This window comes from Pelophylax lessonae (genome assembly GCF_965119305.1).
Source record: "Pelophylax lessonae genome assembly, chromosome: 3".
NCBI classification, from domain to species: Eukaryota; Metazoa; Chordata; class Amphibia; order Anura; family Ranidae; genus Pelophylax; species Pelophylax lessonae.
In genome coordinates, this window is record NC_138770.1 from 250,739,801 (window position 1) to 250,760,838 (window position 21,038).

Here is a 21,038-nt window from a genome sequence, read left to right on the forward strand (position 1 = left end):
TCTTCCTGGGCAGCCAGCCAAAAGACTTCCTGTTTGTCAAGACAGCGCTGTAACCTGTTGCAGTTAAACTCTGAGCATCAAGTGGTGAGCCTGGGGGTCTATCTCTCTCTCTCGATCGATAGGGATCCCTAGCAGGTAACACTAAGGGGCTTTTTGTGGCGCTGGGGGTCTGAAAAAAAAAAAAAGAAAAAATTTTTTATTTTTGAATTATATTATCCAGGAAGTGACTGGAATTATCATGGACCCTGCCACACATATTCCCCCACCTGTTTCCCTCGAGGGGGCCACGGGACCCGCCGGTGCACAGAGTGTAGAGTCATTTACAGCAATTTTGGAGTCTATGGTGGCTCGGGTGGAGGCGGCCTGTCAGGGACGGGGGTCAAGGAAGCGACCCCCGCCTACCCCTATACTATCTGACACCTCTGACTCAGATTCAGAGATGGTCACTGCAGTTGCAGGTTCCTCTGCAAGGGCTGTTGTCTCAGGTAAAGCCCCCTCAGACAGTGAGGAGGACGCTTCTTCTCCCGCTATAATTCAGGAAGAAGCATTGGTGGACGCACTAGTTGTGGCAGTGCAGGAAACCTTAAAACTTGAGGCTTTACCGGCAGAGGCAACTGAAACAGATTCCTTTTGGTACTAATAAGCCCATCAAAACGGTGAAGGTTTTTCCTGTACCCAAGTGTTTCGGTAATCAGATTAAAGGAGAATGGGAGCATTCTAAACGTACCTTTACTATTTCCAAGCGTATTGCTAGACGCTATCCGTTTGAGGAATCCATCATTAAGAAATGGACGGTACCACCAGTGGTAGATGCACCTATTTCCAGGCTGAATAAAGCCACGGTTATCCCAGTGGAGGACACTTCGTCCTTTAAGGATCCGGTGGATCGAAAGATGGAAGCAGAGTCCCGCACCATCTTCTCTCTGATAGGGTCAGCATTTAGACCAGTAATTGTTATTGGTCTAGTTTCCCAGACACTTACGGAATGGGCGAGAATGGTACGCCAAGACCTTAGGGGAAAAGATATTCCCCAGGAGACATCTGATTTGATGGAACAGATTATACAAGGGCTACAGTTTATCTGTGACGCAGCCTTGGACACTACTCCCTTATTAGGGCATGCATCTATGTCAGCGGTGATCCTCAGACGTGTGCTGTGGTTAAAATGCTGGTCAGCTGACCTAGGTTCCAAAAAGACCTTGACAAATCTCCCTTTTCAGGGGAATCGTCTATTTGGGGCCAACCTAGATGAAATCATTAAGGATGCCACTGGGGGCAAGAGCACTTTTTTGCCACAGGCTGCTAAAGCTAAGGGACCTCGCAACAAGCGAGGACCTTTCTTTACCGCCCATAAAGGGCGCCCGGCTGGTACTAGCGAGAAAGGCAAGACTCCTCCAGGAGGGTTCAAGAAGGGCTGGTCGGACAAGCAGAGGACCAACCCAGCCAAACCCGAAGCAAAGGAGTACACAGCCTGAAGGTGTGCCCCCACCCGGTTTCAGGGTGGGGGGACGTTTTCACCGGTATTCAGGACATTAGATCGAGCATCAACCACTACTACCGGTGCGATTCTTCCCTTCCAACATTTAAGTACTACAGGGAGCGGTAGTTACCGTTCCCTGAATAGATCTTTTCCTTTACCTTTTCCTAAGATTAGTCCCTATACCTCACAGGAATCGGATCTGGTTGACCAGATAGGCCAAGTAGCCTCTAGTCGGGTGACTTCGGTCCCTGAGGTTCAACCAGAAAAGATCACCCTTCCTGATAACAATCAGGTATCTGATAAATGTGTGGGAACAGAAAACGACCAGACTTTCTCGGATGGTCGGGGCCAGATACCTCTAGGGACGCCTGGTTCAGATTCTATCAGCGCCAGTGGTCCTAGAAATTCTAGGCTGGCCGACTTGGACATGCTAGTCGCAGACGTTCCGTGGGAGCTTCGTCTCAGGGAGTGTCTGTGGTCTCAAGGACCAATTTACCATCATGCTTTACAGTCACTGGTTTTAATGGCCTGGCCATCGAGACCCAAGTACTGAAGGACAGAGGTTTGTCTACTTCAGTCATTCCTACCCTTATTAAAGCAAGGAAAGCGACTTCCAGCAAGGTCTATTATCACACATGGAAGACTTATATTGCGTGGTGCGAATCTTTAGGATTTCCTCCACGTACCTATTCGGTGACTCGAATATTGGCTTTTTTGCAACAAGGGGTTGAGCAGAAGCTAGCCTTGAGCACCATCAAGGGTCAAGTTTCAGCATTAGCAATCTTCTTTCAGAAGCCTTTAGCTACCAAGTCCTTGGTGCAGAATTTCATCCAGGGGGTGCGGCACCTGGCTCCACCAGTCCACGCGCCCTTACCGCCCTGGGATCTTAATTTGGTTTTGTCGGTTCTACAGAAACCTCCCTTTGAAAACATCAGGGAGATTCCCTTGCTTACTTTATCCCAGAAGGTGGCCTTCTTGGTGGCTATTACTTCTGCTCGCAGGGTGTCAGAACTGGCTGCATTATCATGCCAGTCCCCATACCTAGTGATTCATAGGGATAAGGTAGTACTTCATCCTAAGCCATCTTTTCTTCCTAAGGTGGTTTCAGATTTTCATCTGAATGAAGATATTGTACTACCTTCGTTGTGTCCTCAGCCCAAGCATCATCGGGAACATGCGTTGCATTCCTTAGATGTGGTTCGGGCAATCAGGGTATACCTGAAAGCTACGGAATCATTCCGTAAGACGGATTCACTTTTTGTGATCACGGATGGCCCCAGAAAGGGTTTGCCTGCATCTGCCGCGACCATTGCCAAATGGATTAGACAAACGGTGGTACAGGCTTATTCTATTAAGGGTCAGAGTCCTCCGTTCCCTGTTAGGGCGCACTCCACTCGAGCGCTCAGTACTTCCTGGGCCTTTCGCCATCAGGCGTCAGTGGTCCAGGTATGTAAGGCGGCCACCTGGTCGTCGGTACATACCTTTACAAAATTCTATAAAATTGATGTGACGGCATCGGCGGATGCCTCATTTGGCCGCAAGGTTTTGCAGGCCGCAATTTGAGGAGACCGGTGGTCTACCTCGAGGATTTTTTCTGTTTGAAAAAAAAAAAAAAAAAGATTTTTTCTCTTTTTTGTTGAGTCTCATCATTAAGGATGAGCATTGTAAACTTCTAGTTGGCACCGGTTGGGCCTTCTAGATTGGGATTTGATTTTCATTTTCCCACCCTTCATTTGTGATACTGCTCTGGGACGTCCCTAAGGTGCTGTATCACCGAGGACTACGTCTGTCAATGAGCGATAGAGAAAAATGGATTTTTGTAAAATCTTACCGTAAAATCCTTTTCTCTTAGCTCATTGACAGACGTAGTCCCCGCCCCTCTGTTTTTTTTGAGTTGGGTTAAAATCTCTAAAGACTGCTTTTTCACATAACTGATTTGCTGAGGCAGAGAGGGAGAGGATATACCCTCTGGGACTGCCCCTAGGGTGTGGCCAGAGCTTTTTAATTTCCTGTCTAGTCCTGCTCCTGTGGAGGCAACATAACCCGAAGGTGCTGTATCACCGAGGACTACGTCTGTCAATGAGCTAAGAGAAAAGGATTTTACGGTAAGATTTTACAAAAATCTCTCTATATATATATATATATATATATATATATATATATATATATATATATATATATATATATATATATATATATGTCCCCCCTGCTAGTTAATTTATAATAGTTATACATACAGTGCAGAGGGATTAGACTGCTTTTTATTGCGGTCTGTGCCCCCCATTAAGGAGATTCATCCGCTCTATTTGCCCTGTTTACCATTATCATTGAATGTAAAAGAAAATCTCTACATTTTCGGTTGTCCTCAGAAAGGTAGTAAAGGGGAAATCTTCCAATGAGGACACTAGTTTTGGTGACTAGGGGGTCCCAAGGAATTCCCTTAATTTTCAGGGATTTCCTCAATTTTTGTTTGACTATAGAACAGAAAATGAAGGGAAATCCGCACAAGGGGACACAGATGACGGGGGGGGGGGGGGGGGGGGGGGACTGATGGATTATAGGCCTTCCTTGCTCTATCCGAATGGGAAAAAAAAGTTTTGCCTTTAGTCCTACTTTGTCATGATGTGCTTAGTATGCACCACAGACTTGTGTACCACCCATTCAGAGCACAGTGTGCATGCATCGGCGACATCACCGGCTGCTAGACATGCTCCTGTTTAGGAGATATTAATTGTACCTACAGGTAAGGCTTCCTATTGGTGTATCTGTAGGCACAAGTAAAAAATAAATCAGTTTACTACCGCTTTTACCTTTTTTTTTTTTTTTTTTTTTTAGGGGTATATTCTGCTTTTATTTGGTACATTGTCTTAACAAAAACCCTGCTCTGTTTTTTTGTTGCTGATAAAAATATAATAAAAAAAAAAAAATTCTACTTTTTTAGTACTATAATTGTATATGACAGTATGAAACAGAGGCACACTGCCATCCTGAGGTAACAATGCCAACTGTAGACTGAAGGCTTAGTTTGTAAAAGTGGAACTCCACTGTATCTGAGCACCACAAACTGAAAATGCTATTTAATTTTCAGTGTTCAAAGTCAACTCCCCCCTCCTTCAATGTCTGTATGCTTTCATTTGAACCCCCCTCCCCAGCATTTCTTGCTGTGGCCATCTTGAGTAAGGTCAGATGATTCATGTAGCATTTACTTCTTAAAGCCCATCTGCCTTTAGATCAGGCATGCAGGCAGCAGGGTGTGCATAGCTGAGAAAGCCCTTCCTCCATATGGGAAAAAGAAAATGCCCATGAAGACTCCTGGGATGTATGACATTTTGGTTGTGGCCTAGATTTAAATATAAAATAATTTACTAGCTATTTACAAATGCAAGCAGCAAAAGATTTACAATTAACAATGATTGAGAGCGTTTTAGTCCCGCTTTAAGCCAGTGACAGCTTGATTTGACAGCAGCACCATGTGCTCTGAAGCGGTCCAAAAAGGGGAGAAAGATCAACATACAGGAGAATGCTCATCTACAATCTACAGATAGGTGAAGGAATTGTTTAATACTACATGCTTTCTTTTGTAGAAGGTTTACAGGCCTTACTTTTTTTTTTTTTTTAAAGGGAAATGAATAAAGTCAACAAATTTGTTGAGGAAAGCAGGGAGAAATTTACTCAGTTGGACTTGCAAGATGTTGATTTACGAGAGAAGCTCAAACATGCAAAGAGTAAAGTAAAAAAGCTTCAGAAGCAACTTCAAAAGGACAAAGAAAAGGTAGAGCTTTGGTCTTGAGCCAACCTGTTTACTTGGGTAATTAAATGCAGATCATGCACGTTTTTATTTTATTTTTTTTATGTTGTAGGTGGAAGAAATAAAAAGCGTTCCTGCTAACAGTCAGAAAATTATTGAAGAGGCTACGAGTAAGAAAGGAACCCTTGAGAAGCAGAAGGAAAAAGAAGAAGAGAAGCTAAAAGAAGTTATGGACAGCCTTAAAATAGAAACTCAAGGCTTACAGGAGGAAAAGGAGGTTTGTGACAATATAAAACTTTTGGGAGGGTGTCTCGTTTTATCATTGTTTTTTCCATAGTTTACAAGTCAGTCAGTCCTGTCCTTCAAATGATAGGAATTGGAAAGGATCTGATTGGCTTTGAGGAAATAGCTACGATTGTATAATAAGTCTTGATACTGTTGAAATGCTTGTTTTTTTACAATTCAGTTGACTTCTTATTAGATTAGAGATGAGCATTCATTGGACCACATGAAGGGGTGGAAAGGTAATTTGGAACAGCATACTATGCAAAATAGTCTAAAAAATTCAGTCTTTTTTAATGTACTTTTTTTTTTAATCAACAGATGAGAATATTAAAGTTGATTATTATCCAGTAAAATAGTGCCAGAAAGGGTGTAGTGTTACAAAGAGTTTGTTAGGTCGGCTCAGGGTAATTTTGAGCTTAGAGCTGGTCTAGAGGGATGGTGAATGTTGGGCTAAGTCAGGGCTTGACAAAATTGCCTGAAATCTAGGAGCCAGCTAAAAAAGTTAGGAGCCAGTTTTTTTTTTTTTTTTTTTAAACTAACAACCAAGCTTTATTTAATAAAACGGATACTAAATTTACACATAAATATGACTAGAACCCCACTCTCCTCTATAGCGCAATTGGATAGAAACAGACTGTCTGTCTCTTTCCATCCGATGCCATCTGATCCGATCCACGGGATGGATAGAAAATAGAACCACCATCCGTCTGTTTTTGGCGGACAGGATTAGATGGCGGCAGATTACTGCTCCATAGAGGAGAATGAAAAACTGACAGGCGGACCTGATCAGACAGCCCGTGTGAAAGGGGCCTTCGGCTGTGGCATGGCGATGAGGTAAAAAAAAAAAGATATATATATATATACATATATATATATTTATTAAAAAGAAACAATTTTATTTTTTAATTTAAAAAATAAATTAATAATAACCACACTCCCTGTCCACTTACCTTTTAAGCAAAGGTAACTGGACAGGAAGATGAAGCCTGCAAAAACTTCCCTCTCATCTCCTCTTGGGAAGGAGATGAGAATGCATTGAGAACAGGCAGTGGAAACAGTCATTAGTCCCGGCCACCACAAGAGGGCGCCAGTTCCCCATCGGAAGCCTCTCTCATCTCACAGAAGAAGGCCGAAAAGCCGGGGCCTCAATTTTCTGACGGCGCGGAAGTCCGTGCACTCGGGGAGGCGGTGGGGGCGCAAAAGGGACAGGACACCCCAGGCGCCAGGTCGCTAATTCTAGTCGCAAATGCGCCCGGGGTTTGTCGAGCCCTTGGCTAAGTGCAAGAGATAGAATTTTGCTGCATTCTTGTAGAAGGGTTTTCTAGCTATTGGTGGTAGAATGACATGACCCTTGATGAAAATTTCACGGTGGAGAGGGAGCAAGTGATTGTGGGTTTCCCAGGGCCTCTGTAAAGTACCAGGTCATTTATCAAAAGGGCTGTATGATTGTTCACAAGAAGGGAAAGCGGGTCACTAATCAGCCAACAGTGTGGCAGGATATTTAAAGCAACATAATTGTTTAAAAAAAAAATGCACTCAGAGGTGACAGGTATTTGTTAACTCAACATGGGACAACCGAGGAAAAGTCTAATCCACGCTTGAGCTGCTGGATGTAAAAGCTGATGGAAGCATGGTCTGGCTTCTGAAACGTGTTCCTTTTGGCTACAATATCCTGGGGATGGATAGTTCCTGACGGCTCTCGGCTTGTTCATCTGGTTTTCTGCACAGCATCCTGCTTTCTTTTACATACAGCAGCTCCAGGGAGGACTGAACTTTTCCTTGGTTGTCCCATGTTGAGCTTACACATGCCTGTCACCCTAGATGTCTGTGGGTGCATTTGTTTTGTAGTTTTAGGTTACTTTGACTAAACTGTGCTACACTATCAGTGTCTTACCTCCTTTCCCCCTTCCCTTCTGTTACAATGCTCAGGTCCCCAGCCCTTCAGAGAAGGCAACTTTGCGCCAGCCCATGTTAGCCAGTGGCTGATTCTTCTAACCTCCGAGATTATAGATCTATTCATTTTAACACATGTAGGCACTAAAGGTCTTATGCATTTTTCAGTTACTGTCTTTATTTCAGTTACTGTCTTTATATGTACATGCAAGGATCATTTTGTTCAACCAGCTACTTATACATGATTCAATCTGATTGCACAAAACCAATCCCCGGTTATAGCAAGGGTAGCGCCAAGTGTGTTTTCTTTTCTATGGGCATTATTTCTTGTTCCCTGAATTGATGATCGCCATCTTATAAAGCGTTTTTATGTAACTACATGTCAGTATTTCACCTTGTTCTTCCTTCACATTTATAGCTGATAGAGGTTGGATTAAGGGAGAGGGTTTGTCAGATAGCCAGTTTGATATAATTATTTCTCTTCTTTTTAGTAGGGAAGTGGGTACTCCAATCCTGTGAACATGCTTGGGAGGAGACCAAAAATTAAATGGGCAAATTAAAAGGGTCTTTGGACCAGTTGACTCATTGAATGTATTGTAAGCATTAAACTGTTTTATTCCAAAATTGTGAAACCGAGGCAATTCAAGCAAGCCCCTGATAGGCCACAAATGAGGGCAATTTTAGAGGTATTTTTTAGGAACCTTTTTAGTTTATGGAGTGGAAATCAAAGGTGGAATTGGCTCTATGCATTATTCTGCATTGGATTTCCCTCCAGGTCTCATAATTCATTTTCTAATCTACATGTCTTTTAAGATTTTTCCACATGCATGCTCTGCAAGAAAGATTGTTTTCCATTTATCTTTATTAGTTTTTTCCAACTATGGTGTGAATGTGATGTTGAGGTGAGAATACATTTTAGAACTTGAATAAATGGATTTATGCTTTAAGTTATCTGTTTGTTTTTAACAGATAGTTAGGGTCTTTCTATCTTTCTCGATAAGTTTTCTACATTGCACGAAAAACACTAGGGGTCAAAGCATGGCTGGTTTGAACAGAGTTCCTGATATTTGTGTTTCTTTACTCCTCCCACAAGGCAAAAGCTTTGATTGTCTTGTACCTTAAGGAATTAAAGATTGTCCCTTTTTATGGGAAGGCATTTTGAGATCCAGTATATTGGGTAGCAATTAAGTGTTGGTTAACTACTACGGTAGCATTGGAATATTGAGAAGCTTTGTTTACCAAGTCAAGGTCATGGTGAAATACATGCCAAATAGTATGCACTAATATTTGGGATTCCCATGCCTCCCTACACTTTTGGTGGCATTTATTTTTTAAAGGTGATTCGTAGAGAGATTTTGGGATGTTTGGAATTCTACTTGAACCCGTCAAAGGCTTCAGTATTTTTATGTCCTTTAAAAATAGTGGCATTTTTTGTAGTGGTAGAGCAGTCTAGCAAAGCTCATCTTTATAAAGAGATGCCTCTTGCCAAAGAAGGAAATGGGTAGGACCCCAGCCTTCAAATTTTTTATTTTGGGTGGAAAAGGGTTTGTAGTGCAAGTGGTACGGAGTGATTGAAAGTCTTTCCTCTAGTATGTTATGTGATCTTTTAACAAGTGGGGAACACCATAATATGTGTCTGGGGAAGGCAGGAAAGATAAACTTTGTCAAAACAGTAATCTTGAGAGTGCCTGAAATAAGAAATATTGTCGGTGGGTCTTGGTGGACAATAAAAAATCCATCAGACAGCACTGTGGGGGTTTCCTCTTTGCCATCATTTTTTCCAGATTCCAAGCTGTTTGTTTTTCCATAAGGTCAAGTTGTTGCTTTCGGGTCTTGTGAATGGAGAAACTGGGCTTTCGCGAAACTGGGCTTTGGCTATCTCGTACTCTAGCAGACACACCCTGGAGTTTTAGTTATGCGCTAGGAGGTTGTGGAAGAACTGGATGCCCTTGAAGACTACGTCTACTATCTCCTGTTTTATATATGGTCTTATAAAAGGCCAAATACAGCGCTTGCTAAAACCAGTGACTCCCAATGTCTGTCACTCTCTCTGTAGTTAGTACAATACCAGTGTGAACATCCCAAATTATTTCAACATGTATTTATCACAAAAAAGGGCATCAAAAGAAATTCCATCTCAATAATTGTGCAAATTAATGCATGGTGAATAAACATATAAATATAAAACCGATCCAAATGTGAGTGGAGGAATATAAAGTTACTAAAAAAAAAAAAAAAAAATATATATATATATATATATATATATATATATATATATATATATATATATATATATAAGTAGTCAAAAAATAGTCCCAAAAATATAAAGTGACTTCAGTGCTCAAACATAGTATTGTCCTTGGTGACAAATCTTCAAATTCAAAAGTGTAAGTGCTCTGGCATGGTTTGCCGTGACATCAATTCCCTTGTGAATAGATAAACTGGATCACTTACCAGATTGAGTGGGCTCTATATGCCATATGGCACTAGAACCGTTCTCGCTTGAAAAGCCCCCTGGGCTTAATAGATATCCCCTTTGGGTGGTCTTACGAACTGTAGATGGTTCCTCTAGGCTCCGGGGTGCTCGGTCAGTGGTAATATAGGAGAAAAAAGGCTCCAGATAGTGTAATATGGCTTAAGAGAATCCTTTTATTTCCCATTAAATCGGGTGAAGTAACGTTAAAAGTTTCAAAACATCACTGGTGGTCTAGCGGTGCGGGCTGCTCGTCCTCCTCACAGAGCGGCGGGCTTACTTCCGGCTTGCGCTCCACCTTGACGTGACGTAATGACGCTGTGCGGTCCAATCTGGCTCGTTTCGTCACTTCCGGTGACGTCCTCAGAGTTTGGAAAGCACAGCGAGACACGGACTCATATATACTAAAAGCTCCGCCCCTCCTCCCGCCCTTAATCAAGCAGCCGGAAGGAGTTTAAAGACCGGAGGTGTCCCCATAGCGCTGATTAGATCAAATTCTCCTTGTATATATCCCTAAATCAGTTTTAATACTGGGCCGTGGGGTGGATTAGCAGCCCGCACAACACCTGTATCAATTATAAGAAATACATATATGATATAGACAGTGAATGGTCATATTATTTACATAAATATAATAAAATTAATACAGTTAAATAAAATATTATATATTGCATGTACCTAGCTTCATAATAAAATTGCCCTGGATAGATATAAAACTCTCTCGTAAATACCATTTAATTATTATTAAAATTCATCAATTAAAAAACCAAATATTTTATAAATGATGTATATGTGTGAAACGACATTAATATAAATTACCATTGTGTTATAAATACTCTGTGTGATCTCATGTGGATAAATATATATTAAAAGTGATAGTAAAAAAAATATTAATAAAAAATGTGATAATAAAAAATGTTAAAAAAATGTGATAAAATTGTTATACATTTATTTTTAATACTAAATAAATATATAATAAATTAGTATGTAATCAAGTGTTGGGACAGTGTGTGTGGGGATAATAAATACATTTACATCCATTCACACATATTGGATACCTAATTTCAGGGAAAGATTTACTTCTTGATTATTTTTCCCTGAAATTAGGTATCTAATATGTGTGAATGGATGTAAATGTAAAATAATTCATTATATATTTATTTAGTATTAAAAATAAATTTATAACAATTTTATTATTTTTTATCACATTTTTTATTAATATTTTTTAATTGATAAATTTTAATTGTTATTAATTAAATGGTATTTACAAGAGTTTTATATCTATCCAGGGCAATTTTATTATGAAGCTAGGTACATGCAATATATAATATTTTATTTAACTGTATTCATTTTATTATATTTATGTAAATAATATGACCATTCACTGTCTATATCATATATGTATTTCTTATAATTGATACAGGTGTTGTGCGGGCCGCTAATCCACCCCACTACCCAGTATTAAACTGATTTAGAGCCCATTCACACTAGCGCGACTTGTGAGGCAACTTGTGTTGCCCCAGGTCGCTTGACATAACAAAAGCAATGTTAATTAATCAGTGCCGTTTTAATTGGCACTACTGAAGTCGCTCCGACTTGTCCCATATACTTCAATGGGAGTCGCCTCCTTATCTTAATTGGAGCGACTTGTTATCAGACTTTCCAGGAAGAAGAAAGAGATTAGCCAGGCATTCCCCACATTGCAGCCATGCCTATATGGTGTGTGTGTGTGTGTGTGTGTGTGTGTGTATGTGTATATATATATATATATATAATGTGTGTGTGTGTAATGGTATATATATATATTCCATTATCTCTGCTTGGTCTGTGTGAGTGGACCCTGATTCGTGGCCCCCGATTCATGGCACTGGTGGACACCGATTAGTGGCACTGATGCGTGGCACTGGTGGACACCGATTAGTGGCACTGGTGGACACTGATACGTGGCACTGGTGGGCAATGAGGAAATGAGTAAAAAAAAAAAAACAGAAAAGGGGAATTGGGTCACAACACATCATATTCTGATTGGCCAAACAGTCGTGTCATATAAGTCGCGCAAAATAATTCACAAGTCGCGCTGAAGTCGCGGTAAAATCGCTGTAAAAAGTCGCTCCGACATGGGGCGACTTATGGTCGCGGCAGTGTGAACCGGCTCTTAGGGATATATATATATATATATATATATATATATATATATATATATATATATATATATATATATATATATAGAGAGAGAGAGAGAATTTGATCTAATCAGCGATATGGGAACACCTCCGGTCTTTAAACTCCTTCCGGCTGCTTGATTAGGGGCGGAGCTTTCAGTATATGAGTCCGTGTCTCGCTGTGCTTTCCAAGCTCTGACGTCACCGGAAGTGACGAAACGCGTCAGTTTGGACCGCACAGCGTCATTACGTCATGTCGAGGTGGAGCGCAAGCCGGAAGTAAGCCTGTCGCTCTGTGAGGAGGACGAGCAGCCCGCACCACTAGACCACCAGTGATGTTTTAAAACTTTTAAAGTTACTTCACCCGATTTAATGGGAAATAAAGGATTCTCGTAAGCCATATTACACTATCTGGAGTCTTTTTTCTCCTTTATATATTACCACTGTCCGAGCACCCCGGAGCCTAGAGGAACCATCTGCAGTTCGTAAGACCACCCAAAGGGGATATCTATTAAGCCCAGGGGGCTTTTCAAGCGAGAACGGTTCTAGTGCCATATGGCATATAGAGCCCACTCAATCTGGTAAGTGATCCAGTTTATCTATTCACAAGGGAATTGATGTCACGGCAAACCATGCCAGAGCACTTGCACTTTTGAATTTGAAGATTTATTTGTCACCAAGGACTTCATCACTATTTTTTTGAGCACTGAAGTCACTTTATATTTTTGGGACTATTTTTTGACTACTTATGTATGTATGTATGTATGTATGTAAATATATATGTATGTAATTTTATATTCCTCCACTCACATTTGGATCTGTTTAATATTTATATGTTTATTCACCATGCATTAATTTGCACAATTATTCATCAGATGGAATTTCTTTTGATGCCCTTTTTTTTTTTTTGATAAATACATGTTGAAATAATTTGGGATGTTCACACTGGTATTGTACTTACTCAGAGAGTGACAGACATTGGGAGTCACTGGTTTTAGCAAGCGCTGTATTTGGTCTTTTATAAGACCATAAATATTCAATACCCTTTTATTCATACAGCAGCTGCAATTTATATTGTTTTTAGGCTAATATTTTTAATAAAAATATCCACTAATATTTTAAATCTATATTAATACTCTTGCAGTTCCATTGGCGCAAAGAATATACTTTGTATATATTTTTTAGATATCTCCTGTTAAGTGGGTTTTAGCCAATTTAACCATCTATTTCTCCTTCTGAGCTAGAGTATTCTGGCATAGCGAGGGGTAGGCAAGGCTAGGATGCAGCTATGAAGTCTTTGCCCTCTTTCCTACCTTTTTTTTAGGCTGGCAAATAGCAGAAAGAGTGCTCTTTGGATTGAGCTAGGCAATTGTCCGTCCCACCGTGCTCCATTCCGGCAATTTCTAGATGTGCTACTTGTCAACTTGATGATGAGCTTCAGCGAGTTAGTAGTGCTGTGGAGGTTGGAAGGCAGTATTTTGAAATGAGTGCTGCTTTTTCACTCTCTGGTAGATATTGTTGGAATAGTGTTCTAAAGTAAGGCTTAAGAACATATTTATGGATGCCATATGTCTATCACCCTTAGGGTAAAGAGAGAGAACTGATGGAATTAAACAAGAATGTGAATGAAACCCGCTCAAAGATGGATGTGGCCCAGTCTGAACTGGACATTTATTTAAGTCGACATAATACAGCCTTGTCTCAGTTTAACAAAGCAAAGGAAGCATTAAACACGGCATCAGCAACATTAAAAGAACGAAAAACGGCTATCAAAGAACTGGAGACAAAGCTGCCAAAAGCAGAAGAAGACCTGAGAAAGGTGTGTAATACAGTAGTAGGGCACTGACAAATGCTATGTATCTGCTTTTAGTCATAGTGGTTAAATGTTAATTGCTGGACTCTTTCTCTCTGCTTTTAGTCTCCACCATCCTTGTAGTTCTCCCCAAAATGAATAATACTGTGTGCTGCAATTAGTTGATACATTTCATAATATTTGTATTTGCATTGCTTTGTCTTGTAACATTAACCTGCAGTATCTACAGCTACTTTACCCACCTTTTTAACTTTATTTCTATATCGTACATCCCAGAACACAAGGTATCTTCATCCATTTAAAAAGGAAAAGGTCAGCTTCAGATGACTGGATACTGCCAGAGAATGCCTAGCGCTTTACGTGGATGATATATTGTTTTTGAAAGATCCGAGCCCGTCCCTCTGTGGGGTTTTCCTTATTTTGGATACATTTGCATTTTTTTATTTTTTTTATTTTTTTAGGCCTGCAAGTAAATTGAAATAAGTCTACTATACTTTCGTTTGGACCCTGTCACTGCGGCTGCGGCAGATGTAACAATGCAGTTGCAATGGGTCTCCCACTTCACGTGTCTTGGGATCCGTGTATCGGCGAGAGTTGCAGGCGGTCACGCACTAAACTACACCCGTTATTTGACTTTTTCAAAAAAGACTGAGGCCTGGAGGAATCTTCCATTGTCAGTGCTGGGACACATAAATCTTCTCAAAATGAAGATTCTTCCAGTATTATTACATTTTATTCGCAATTCCCCTGTTTTGGGTCCCACACTCGTTTTTTCACAAATTACACTGACTTTTCAGCTCATTTATATGGGGGGCCGCTTCTCCTAGAATTGGACTCAGGGCCCTGCAGGAACCTTGGGGACAAGAGGGTTTAGCACTTCCTGACCTGTTTAAATACTTTTTGGCAGGGCAAGGTGTTTTCACATGTAGGTGGCTTCTTGGGGATGACGGGGACTCTGCCACGGTGTTGGAGGCAGCAGTGTTCCCTTTGACGGCCACTATGAAAGCCACACAAGGCATGGGACTGCATTCAAAACCTGTTGCAACCCGCCTCAGATTCCTTCTCACTAGCCTCCCCATTGTGGATGAACCCCTGTCTCTCAATTTCTTACCATGCCAGACCCCATCATATAGGCAACTAAAGGGATATACATTTAGGGGATATCACTAGAAGGGGTGAACTGTTATTCTTTGACCGCAAGCTAAGATGTAATTTACCTAATCCCTACCTCTTTAGATACTTACAGATGCATATATATAACAAAAAGTGCAGCGCTATCAAATATGGATTATGAAGAAGATATCGAGGAGAGCAGTCCACAGGTGAAAATTATGGTGAAGCATGCACAAGATATAAACATTCAGTGCTCTTCAATGTGCTGGTAATCCTCCACCCAGTCTCATTAGCCTCTCACCTCACACTTAGCCCCTGTGTCACCAGACGGGCTAGTAAGACAAACTTTCTCCAAGGATATCACAAATATAGATCAAATCAGTATTCCTCTTCATCAGACATGCACTTCCGGGTCTGATGGCTATGAGTGACTATAAGTAGCCCTGTCCTTCTCCCTTACCAATAGCTGAGGAAGTCCCGTGCAGTGGGACGTAACGCGTGCGAAGGGGGAGGGGCCGGTGACGTCACCCGCCATCCATTGCGGTCGAGACCGCTGTGTGTAATACAATCTGCTCATCACATGCACTTGTATAGTGCTTTACAAGGTAATTTTTATGATTTTATGCTATGTTCAATAAAGTAATTTATTGCGGTAATGCACTATGTCCGGACCTTTGTTTTCCTATGGACCTGTGACCCGCTTTATGGACCTGTGATCTGTTACCTGTGAGCCTTATCTTCTGATGAAGAGGAATACTGATTTGATCTATATTTGTGATATCCTTGGAGAAAGTTTGTCTTACTAGCCCGTCTGGTGACACAGGGGCTAAGTGTGAGGTGAGAGGCTAATGAGACTGGGTGGAGGATTACCAGCACATTGAAGAGCACTGAATGTTTATATCTTGTGCATGCTTCACCATAATTTTCACCTGTGGACTGCTCTCCTCGATATCTTCTTCATAATCCATATTTGATAGCGCTGCACTTTTTGTTATATATTTGTTATTGGGACTTTTGGTTTATTGATCCTTTAGTGCATAGCAGCTTTCTATTATATTATTTTATACAGTTGCGCTGAATTTTTATCTATTATTATACTTACAGATGCGACATGCTGTTACCTCCCATTTTGGCCTTGTCAAGGTGGAAATTAAGCCGTCTAGCTTGGAAAACCTCTTTCTCTTACGTCCTCCCGACAGTCCCCGCCCACTCATACAGTCTTCACCAATGGGGTATTGACTTCCTCTCCACCAGAGTAGCTAGGCATAAGACTTGTTAGAAACAAAGCATTAACATAGACACACCCATGGGGGCTGTTCCACTGGTCCTATACCCCCCTGCAATCAGCCATCCCAGCTCAGTTTGTCTTCTGCCTAGTTAAGTAGATAGGCTTCCCTGTGCTGGGGCTACAGTCTCAGCCTTCTTCTATTTTATGATTCTATTTTCTGCAAATGTAATTTTTTTCTTTGTTTTATTTTGTCAGCGTTAGTCGGATCTTCGGATGTAGACGGCGTTTGCGGAGCTGGGAATCGGACTGGTCGTCCTGGATCTCCAGGACAGAGGGTCAGATGGAATCCCAGCCCGCCATCGAGCATTTAGCAGGCTATGTGTTCGCCCTGGCCTCGCAAATGAACCATCCCTGTCCTCAGGGATGCAGCCTGTGAGGTGGCAACCTCACCGGACACATTCACGGTTTGTCCGTGCACTACTGGTGTCCTGCGTTTTTTGGCTGACTGCACTCCCCTGCCATCTGAGGGCGGGGGGTTTCCCGTTTTATATGAGGCACCCCACGCCATCGAGTACAGGTAAGTGCACTCTGTGTGGGGCCTCTGTCTGGGGCTGGCAGTCCTGTTTGTCTGTGATGTCCCCTTATGTCTGTGCGTTTTGGTCTCCCTGATCCCGGTTCCTGCGGAGGTTTTTTCTCTCACAGCCAGCGCTGTGTGGATTTTTGGGGGTCCCTCTCCTGTGTCACTTTAGGGTGCTTGGAGGTACAGACACGTGCGGCGACCGCTGCGGGGTTACAAACTGCCGGTCCGCCATTTTAGGTGTGGGCAGCATGTCTGGCTTCACTATGGGCGCTTATACAGCATGGTATGTGGTGTATTTTGGTGCCTTGCGGCGCCATCTTGTGTCTGGCAAACGATCGTTCCGAGCACATGTCGGCTGCCATTTTACCGAAGACTCCCATTCCTTTCTATAGGCAACCATTTTTCCTTAGCCTGCAGCCTCAGTTCAGTCTTTGGCGGTGACATCACTTCCTTCTTTCACTCAGGAGCGACCGACTGCGGTGGTAACACGCTTGTGGGGCTCTGTTCTGCTGTCCTTTTGTCCTCCCTTGTACAATCTTCCTGGCTTTCTGTTTGTCCCTGCGGGGGGGGGGGGGGGTGTCTGTGTTCCAGTCATTGTAGCGGTGTGCTGCGGGGTCCACGGCGCGCTTAAAGGGCCAGTACCTTACAAAAAAAAACTTTTTTCTTGCAATGGAATCCCAGGGCAGCAAATTTCCTCCAGCCTTGGTGGGGGATTCAGGTTCCTCTGAATCCTCTGCCCTGACTAATTTGTCTGCTGTAGTGGCGACTTTGGTGTCCAAAATGGATGTGCTGATGACTGAACGTGCTGCTAGAAAAAGGCCTAGGATTTCTTTTTTTTCTGATTCTGAATGTGACATGGTTGCTGTAGGTAGCGTACCCCTTGAAGGGTCTAGCTCTTCTCAGTCTGAGGAGGAGGCAGAGGTTGTAGGGGTGGGTGATTCCCCCCCTGGGACCCCCGAGGAACGCGCAGCTATGGATGCGCTGATTCTTGCCGTGAAAGAAACACTACATTTAGAGGATGAGCCCAATCCTCCGGGCATTGTGTCCTCTTTTGGTACACACAGGACCCGCAAGACGGCGCAGGTTTTTCCTTGACCCGCTAAGTTTCATCACACAGTGAATGAGCAATGGCACAGCTTAAAACAAACCTTCAAGGTACCAAAAAAGGTTCCAACTTCTTTACCCTTTTGCGTCTCCTACGGTTTCACGCTGGTGTGTGGCTCCTCAAGTGGATCACACTGTGGCCAGATTGAACAAGGCTACTCTGGTTCCCATAGAAGATTCTCCAGTATTTCGGGATCCTACGGATTACATGGTGGCAGGTTCCATGCTAAAACCTATTTTTGCCTCTGTCGTGGTGGCTCAGGCTGTGGCAGATTGGACCAAGGTGATAAGACGCGCCCTCGTGGCGGATTCTGCCCCCCCTGCTACCTTGGAGATGGTGGACCAGGTTTATCGAGGGGTCATGTATCTGTGCGATGCGGCCTTAGATGAGGCCCCATTAGCTGCGCGCCTGTCCAGTGTCGCGGTGCTTAACCATCAACTGATCTGGTTGAAAAGCTGGTCGGCTGACCAGAAATCCAGAAAGACGGTGGCTGACATTCCCTATGCGGGGTCTCGCCTTTTTGGAGACTCCCTGGATGAATTGGTTAAGGAGTCACTGGGGGCAAGAGCACTCTGCTGCCCCAGAATCCTAAGGGCAAGTTTTTCCACGGCAAGCGGGGTCCCGGCCTTTAAACCAAACCAGAGGTCCTTTCGTGCCTTCAAGACACAGAACAAGGGGAAACCTTTTCAAGGGCCAAAGTGGCCAGAGAAAGCCCTGGGTGGGCAAACCTAAATCCGGCCGCGGCGGCTCAGTCCGCCTCTGCCTGCAGGGGCGCCCTCACCCATTTCAGGGGTGGGGGGACGTTTGCGCAGTTTCCTCCAACCTTGGCTGCTCCGGACAGGTGGGTTCAGGAAATCATTAGATCAGGATACCGGCGGCTCAGTCCGCCTCTGCCTGCAGGGGCGCCTTCACCCATTTCAGGGGTTGGGGGACGTTTGCGTGGTTTCCTCCAACCTTGGCTGCTCCGGACAGGTGGGTTCAGGAAATCATTAGATCAGGATACAAGATGGAAATCCTTTCACGGCCGGCGGACAGATTCTTTCCCTCAAATCTTCATTTGACCCCAGGGCAGTTACAAGACCTGCATCAAGCGGTACAGGATCTCCTCGCCCAGGGTGTAATCGTCCTGGTGCCTCATCGGGACAGATTTCGGGGGTTTTACTCGAATCTGTTCACTGTGCCCAGAAAGGAGGGCTAGGTGCGTCCGATTCTGGACTTAAAAGCTCTGAACGGCTTTGTGCACGTTCGAAAGTTCCCCATGGAATCGCTCCGTGGTGGCCTCCCTGAGTCCGGGAGAATTCCTGGCCTCTATCGATCTGAAGGATTCGTATCTACACATCCCCATTTTCGAGGGTCATCAGAGGTACCTCCGCTTCGCTATCGCGGTTGATCATTATTAGTTTGTGGCGTTACCTTTCGGTCTCGCTTCGGCTCCAAGGGTCTTTACCAAAGTGTTGGCGCCTGTTGCGGGCACAGGGCATTGCAGTCTTGGGTTATCTGGACTTTCTCCTGTTAAGATCAAGTGCCAGTCAGAGCTTGTTGCGCGATCTGTCCACTACGGTCCAGGCACTCCAGGAGTTCGGATGGACCATCAACGTTCAGAAGTCGACCTTGTCTCAATTGGTTCATCTCCCATATTTGGGAATGGTTCTGGACTCTGCTCAAGCAAAGGTGTTCTTACCGGAGGACAATCTCCGGACACTGCAGTCCGAGGTCAGGTCCCTCAGGGACAACGAATCCTCTTCACTCAGGACCTGTATGCGGTCCCTGGGGTTGATGGGTGTCAGCCTTCGAGGCGATACCATTTGCACAGTTTCACACGCTATCTCTCCAAGCGGAGATCCTGGCCAGGTGGGACAGACTACCTCAGTCCTTGGACCTGAGAGTGTCTCTGAGTCGCCAAACCAGAATGGATCTCTTGTGGTGGCTTCAGTCCCTGGCTGTGTCGGAAGGGAAATCCTTCCGGCCGTTACTGTGGACGGTGATTACCACAGATGCAAGCCTGTCGGGCTGGGGTGGCGTCCTGGGCAACCTGTCTGCCCGGGCACTTGGTCGGAGGAGGAATCCTCCCTTTTGATAAACATATTGGAATTGAGAGCGATCAGGCTTTGCCTGCTCCGCTGGTCGGATCGTCCTCAGGGCTGTCCTGTACGGGTGCAGACGGACAATGCCACTACGGTGGCGTACATCAACCACCAAGGGGGCACCAGGAGTGCCCAGGCGGCCCAGGATGTGACCAATATTCTGTCTTGGGCTGAGATTCATGTCCCGTCGATATCGGCAGTTCACATTCTGGGTGTAGAGAATTGGCAGGCCGATTATCTGAGCCGCCAGACCCTGGACCAAGGGGAATGGTCCCTGCACCCGGAGGTATTTCAAATGCTGTGTGCGAAATGGGGATCCCTGGATGTGGATCTGTTCGCATCTCAGCTAAACCACAAGGTGGAAAGGTTCGTGGCAAGAACGCGCGATCCTCTGGCAGACGCCTCGGATGTGCTGGTGGTGCCTTGGCATCAGTATCATCTGATATTTGCCTTTCCTCCGATTCAGTTGTTGTCCAGGTTCCTTCGCAGGTTGGCCTCGGAACAAACACTGGTGATTCTGGTTGCGCCACACTGGCCACGCCGGTCCTGGTACGCGGACATCGTTCACCTGGCCGTCGAGCCTCCGTGGCGGCTGCCAATGCGAGAAGATCTGCTGTCTCAGGGACCGATCTTCCATCCTGCTTTACAGTCACTGGCTTTAACGGCATGGCTGTTGAAAGCCAGGTCCTGAGAGACAGGGGTCTCTCCTCAGAGGTCATTCCTACTTTAATCAAGGCTAGAAAAGCCTAGTCTGGTAAGATTTATTACCATACATGGAAAGCTTTTTTTGCCTGGTGTGAGTCCAGGGGCTTCTCTCCTCGTTCATACTCGGTTGCGAGAGTGTTGGCTTTCCTCCAGTCTGGTGTGGACCAGCGCCTTGCTTTGGCCACGAGTAAGGGCCAGGTATCTGCACTGGCTGTTCTTTTCCAGCGCCCTGTCTCGTCTAATTCTTTGATTCGCACCTTCATTCAAGGCGTGCGTCACTTGGTCCCTCCTAGAAGGGAGCCCTTACCTCCATGGGACTTGAACTTGGTTCTGTCCGTATTACAACGTTCCCCGTTTGAAAACATCAGG

The 21,038-nt window shown here is 43.9% G+C and overlaps 1 protein-coding gene across 3 annotated transcripts in view; it reads left to right on the top strand.

Moving 5' to 3' along the window:
• The window catches only part of SMC4 (structural maintenance of chromosomes 4), a 199,569-nt gene that overhangs the window by 57,273 nt on the left and 121,258 nt on the right, over positions 1–21,038 (top strand). For all 3 annotated transcript variants that reach the window (XM_082249521.1, XM_082249522.1, XM_082249523.1), the window contains 3 exons: positions 5,102–5,252; positions 5,341–5,505; positions 13,627–13,860. In XM_082249521.1, coding sequence (XP_082105647.1) covers positions 5,102–5,252; positions 5,341–5,505; positions 13,627–13,860 — 550 coding nt within the window. The remainder of the gene's footprint in view (positions 1–5,101; positions 5,253–5,340; positions 5,506–13,626; positions 13,861–21,038) is intronic.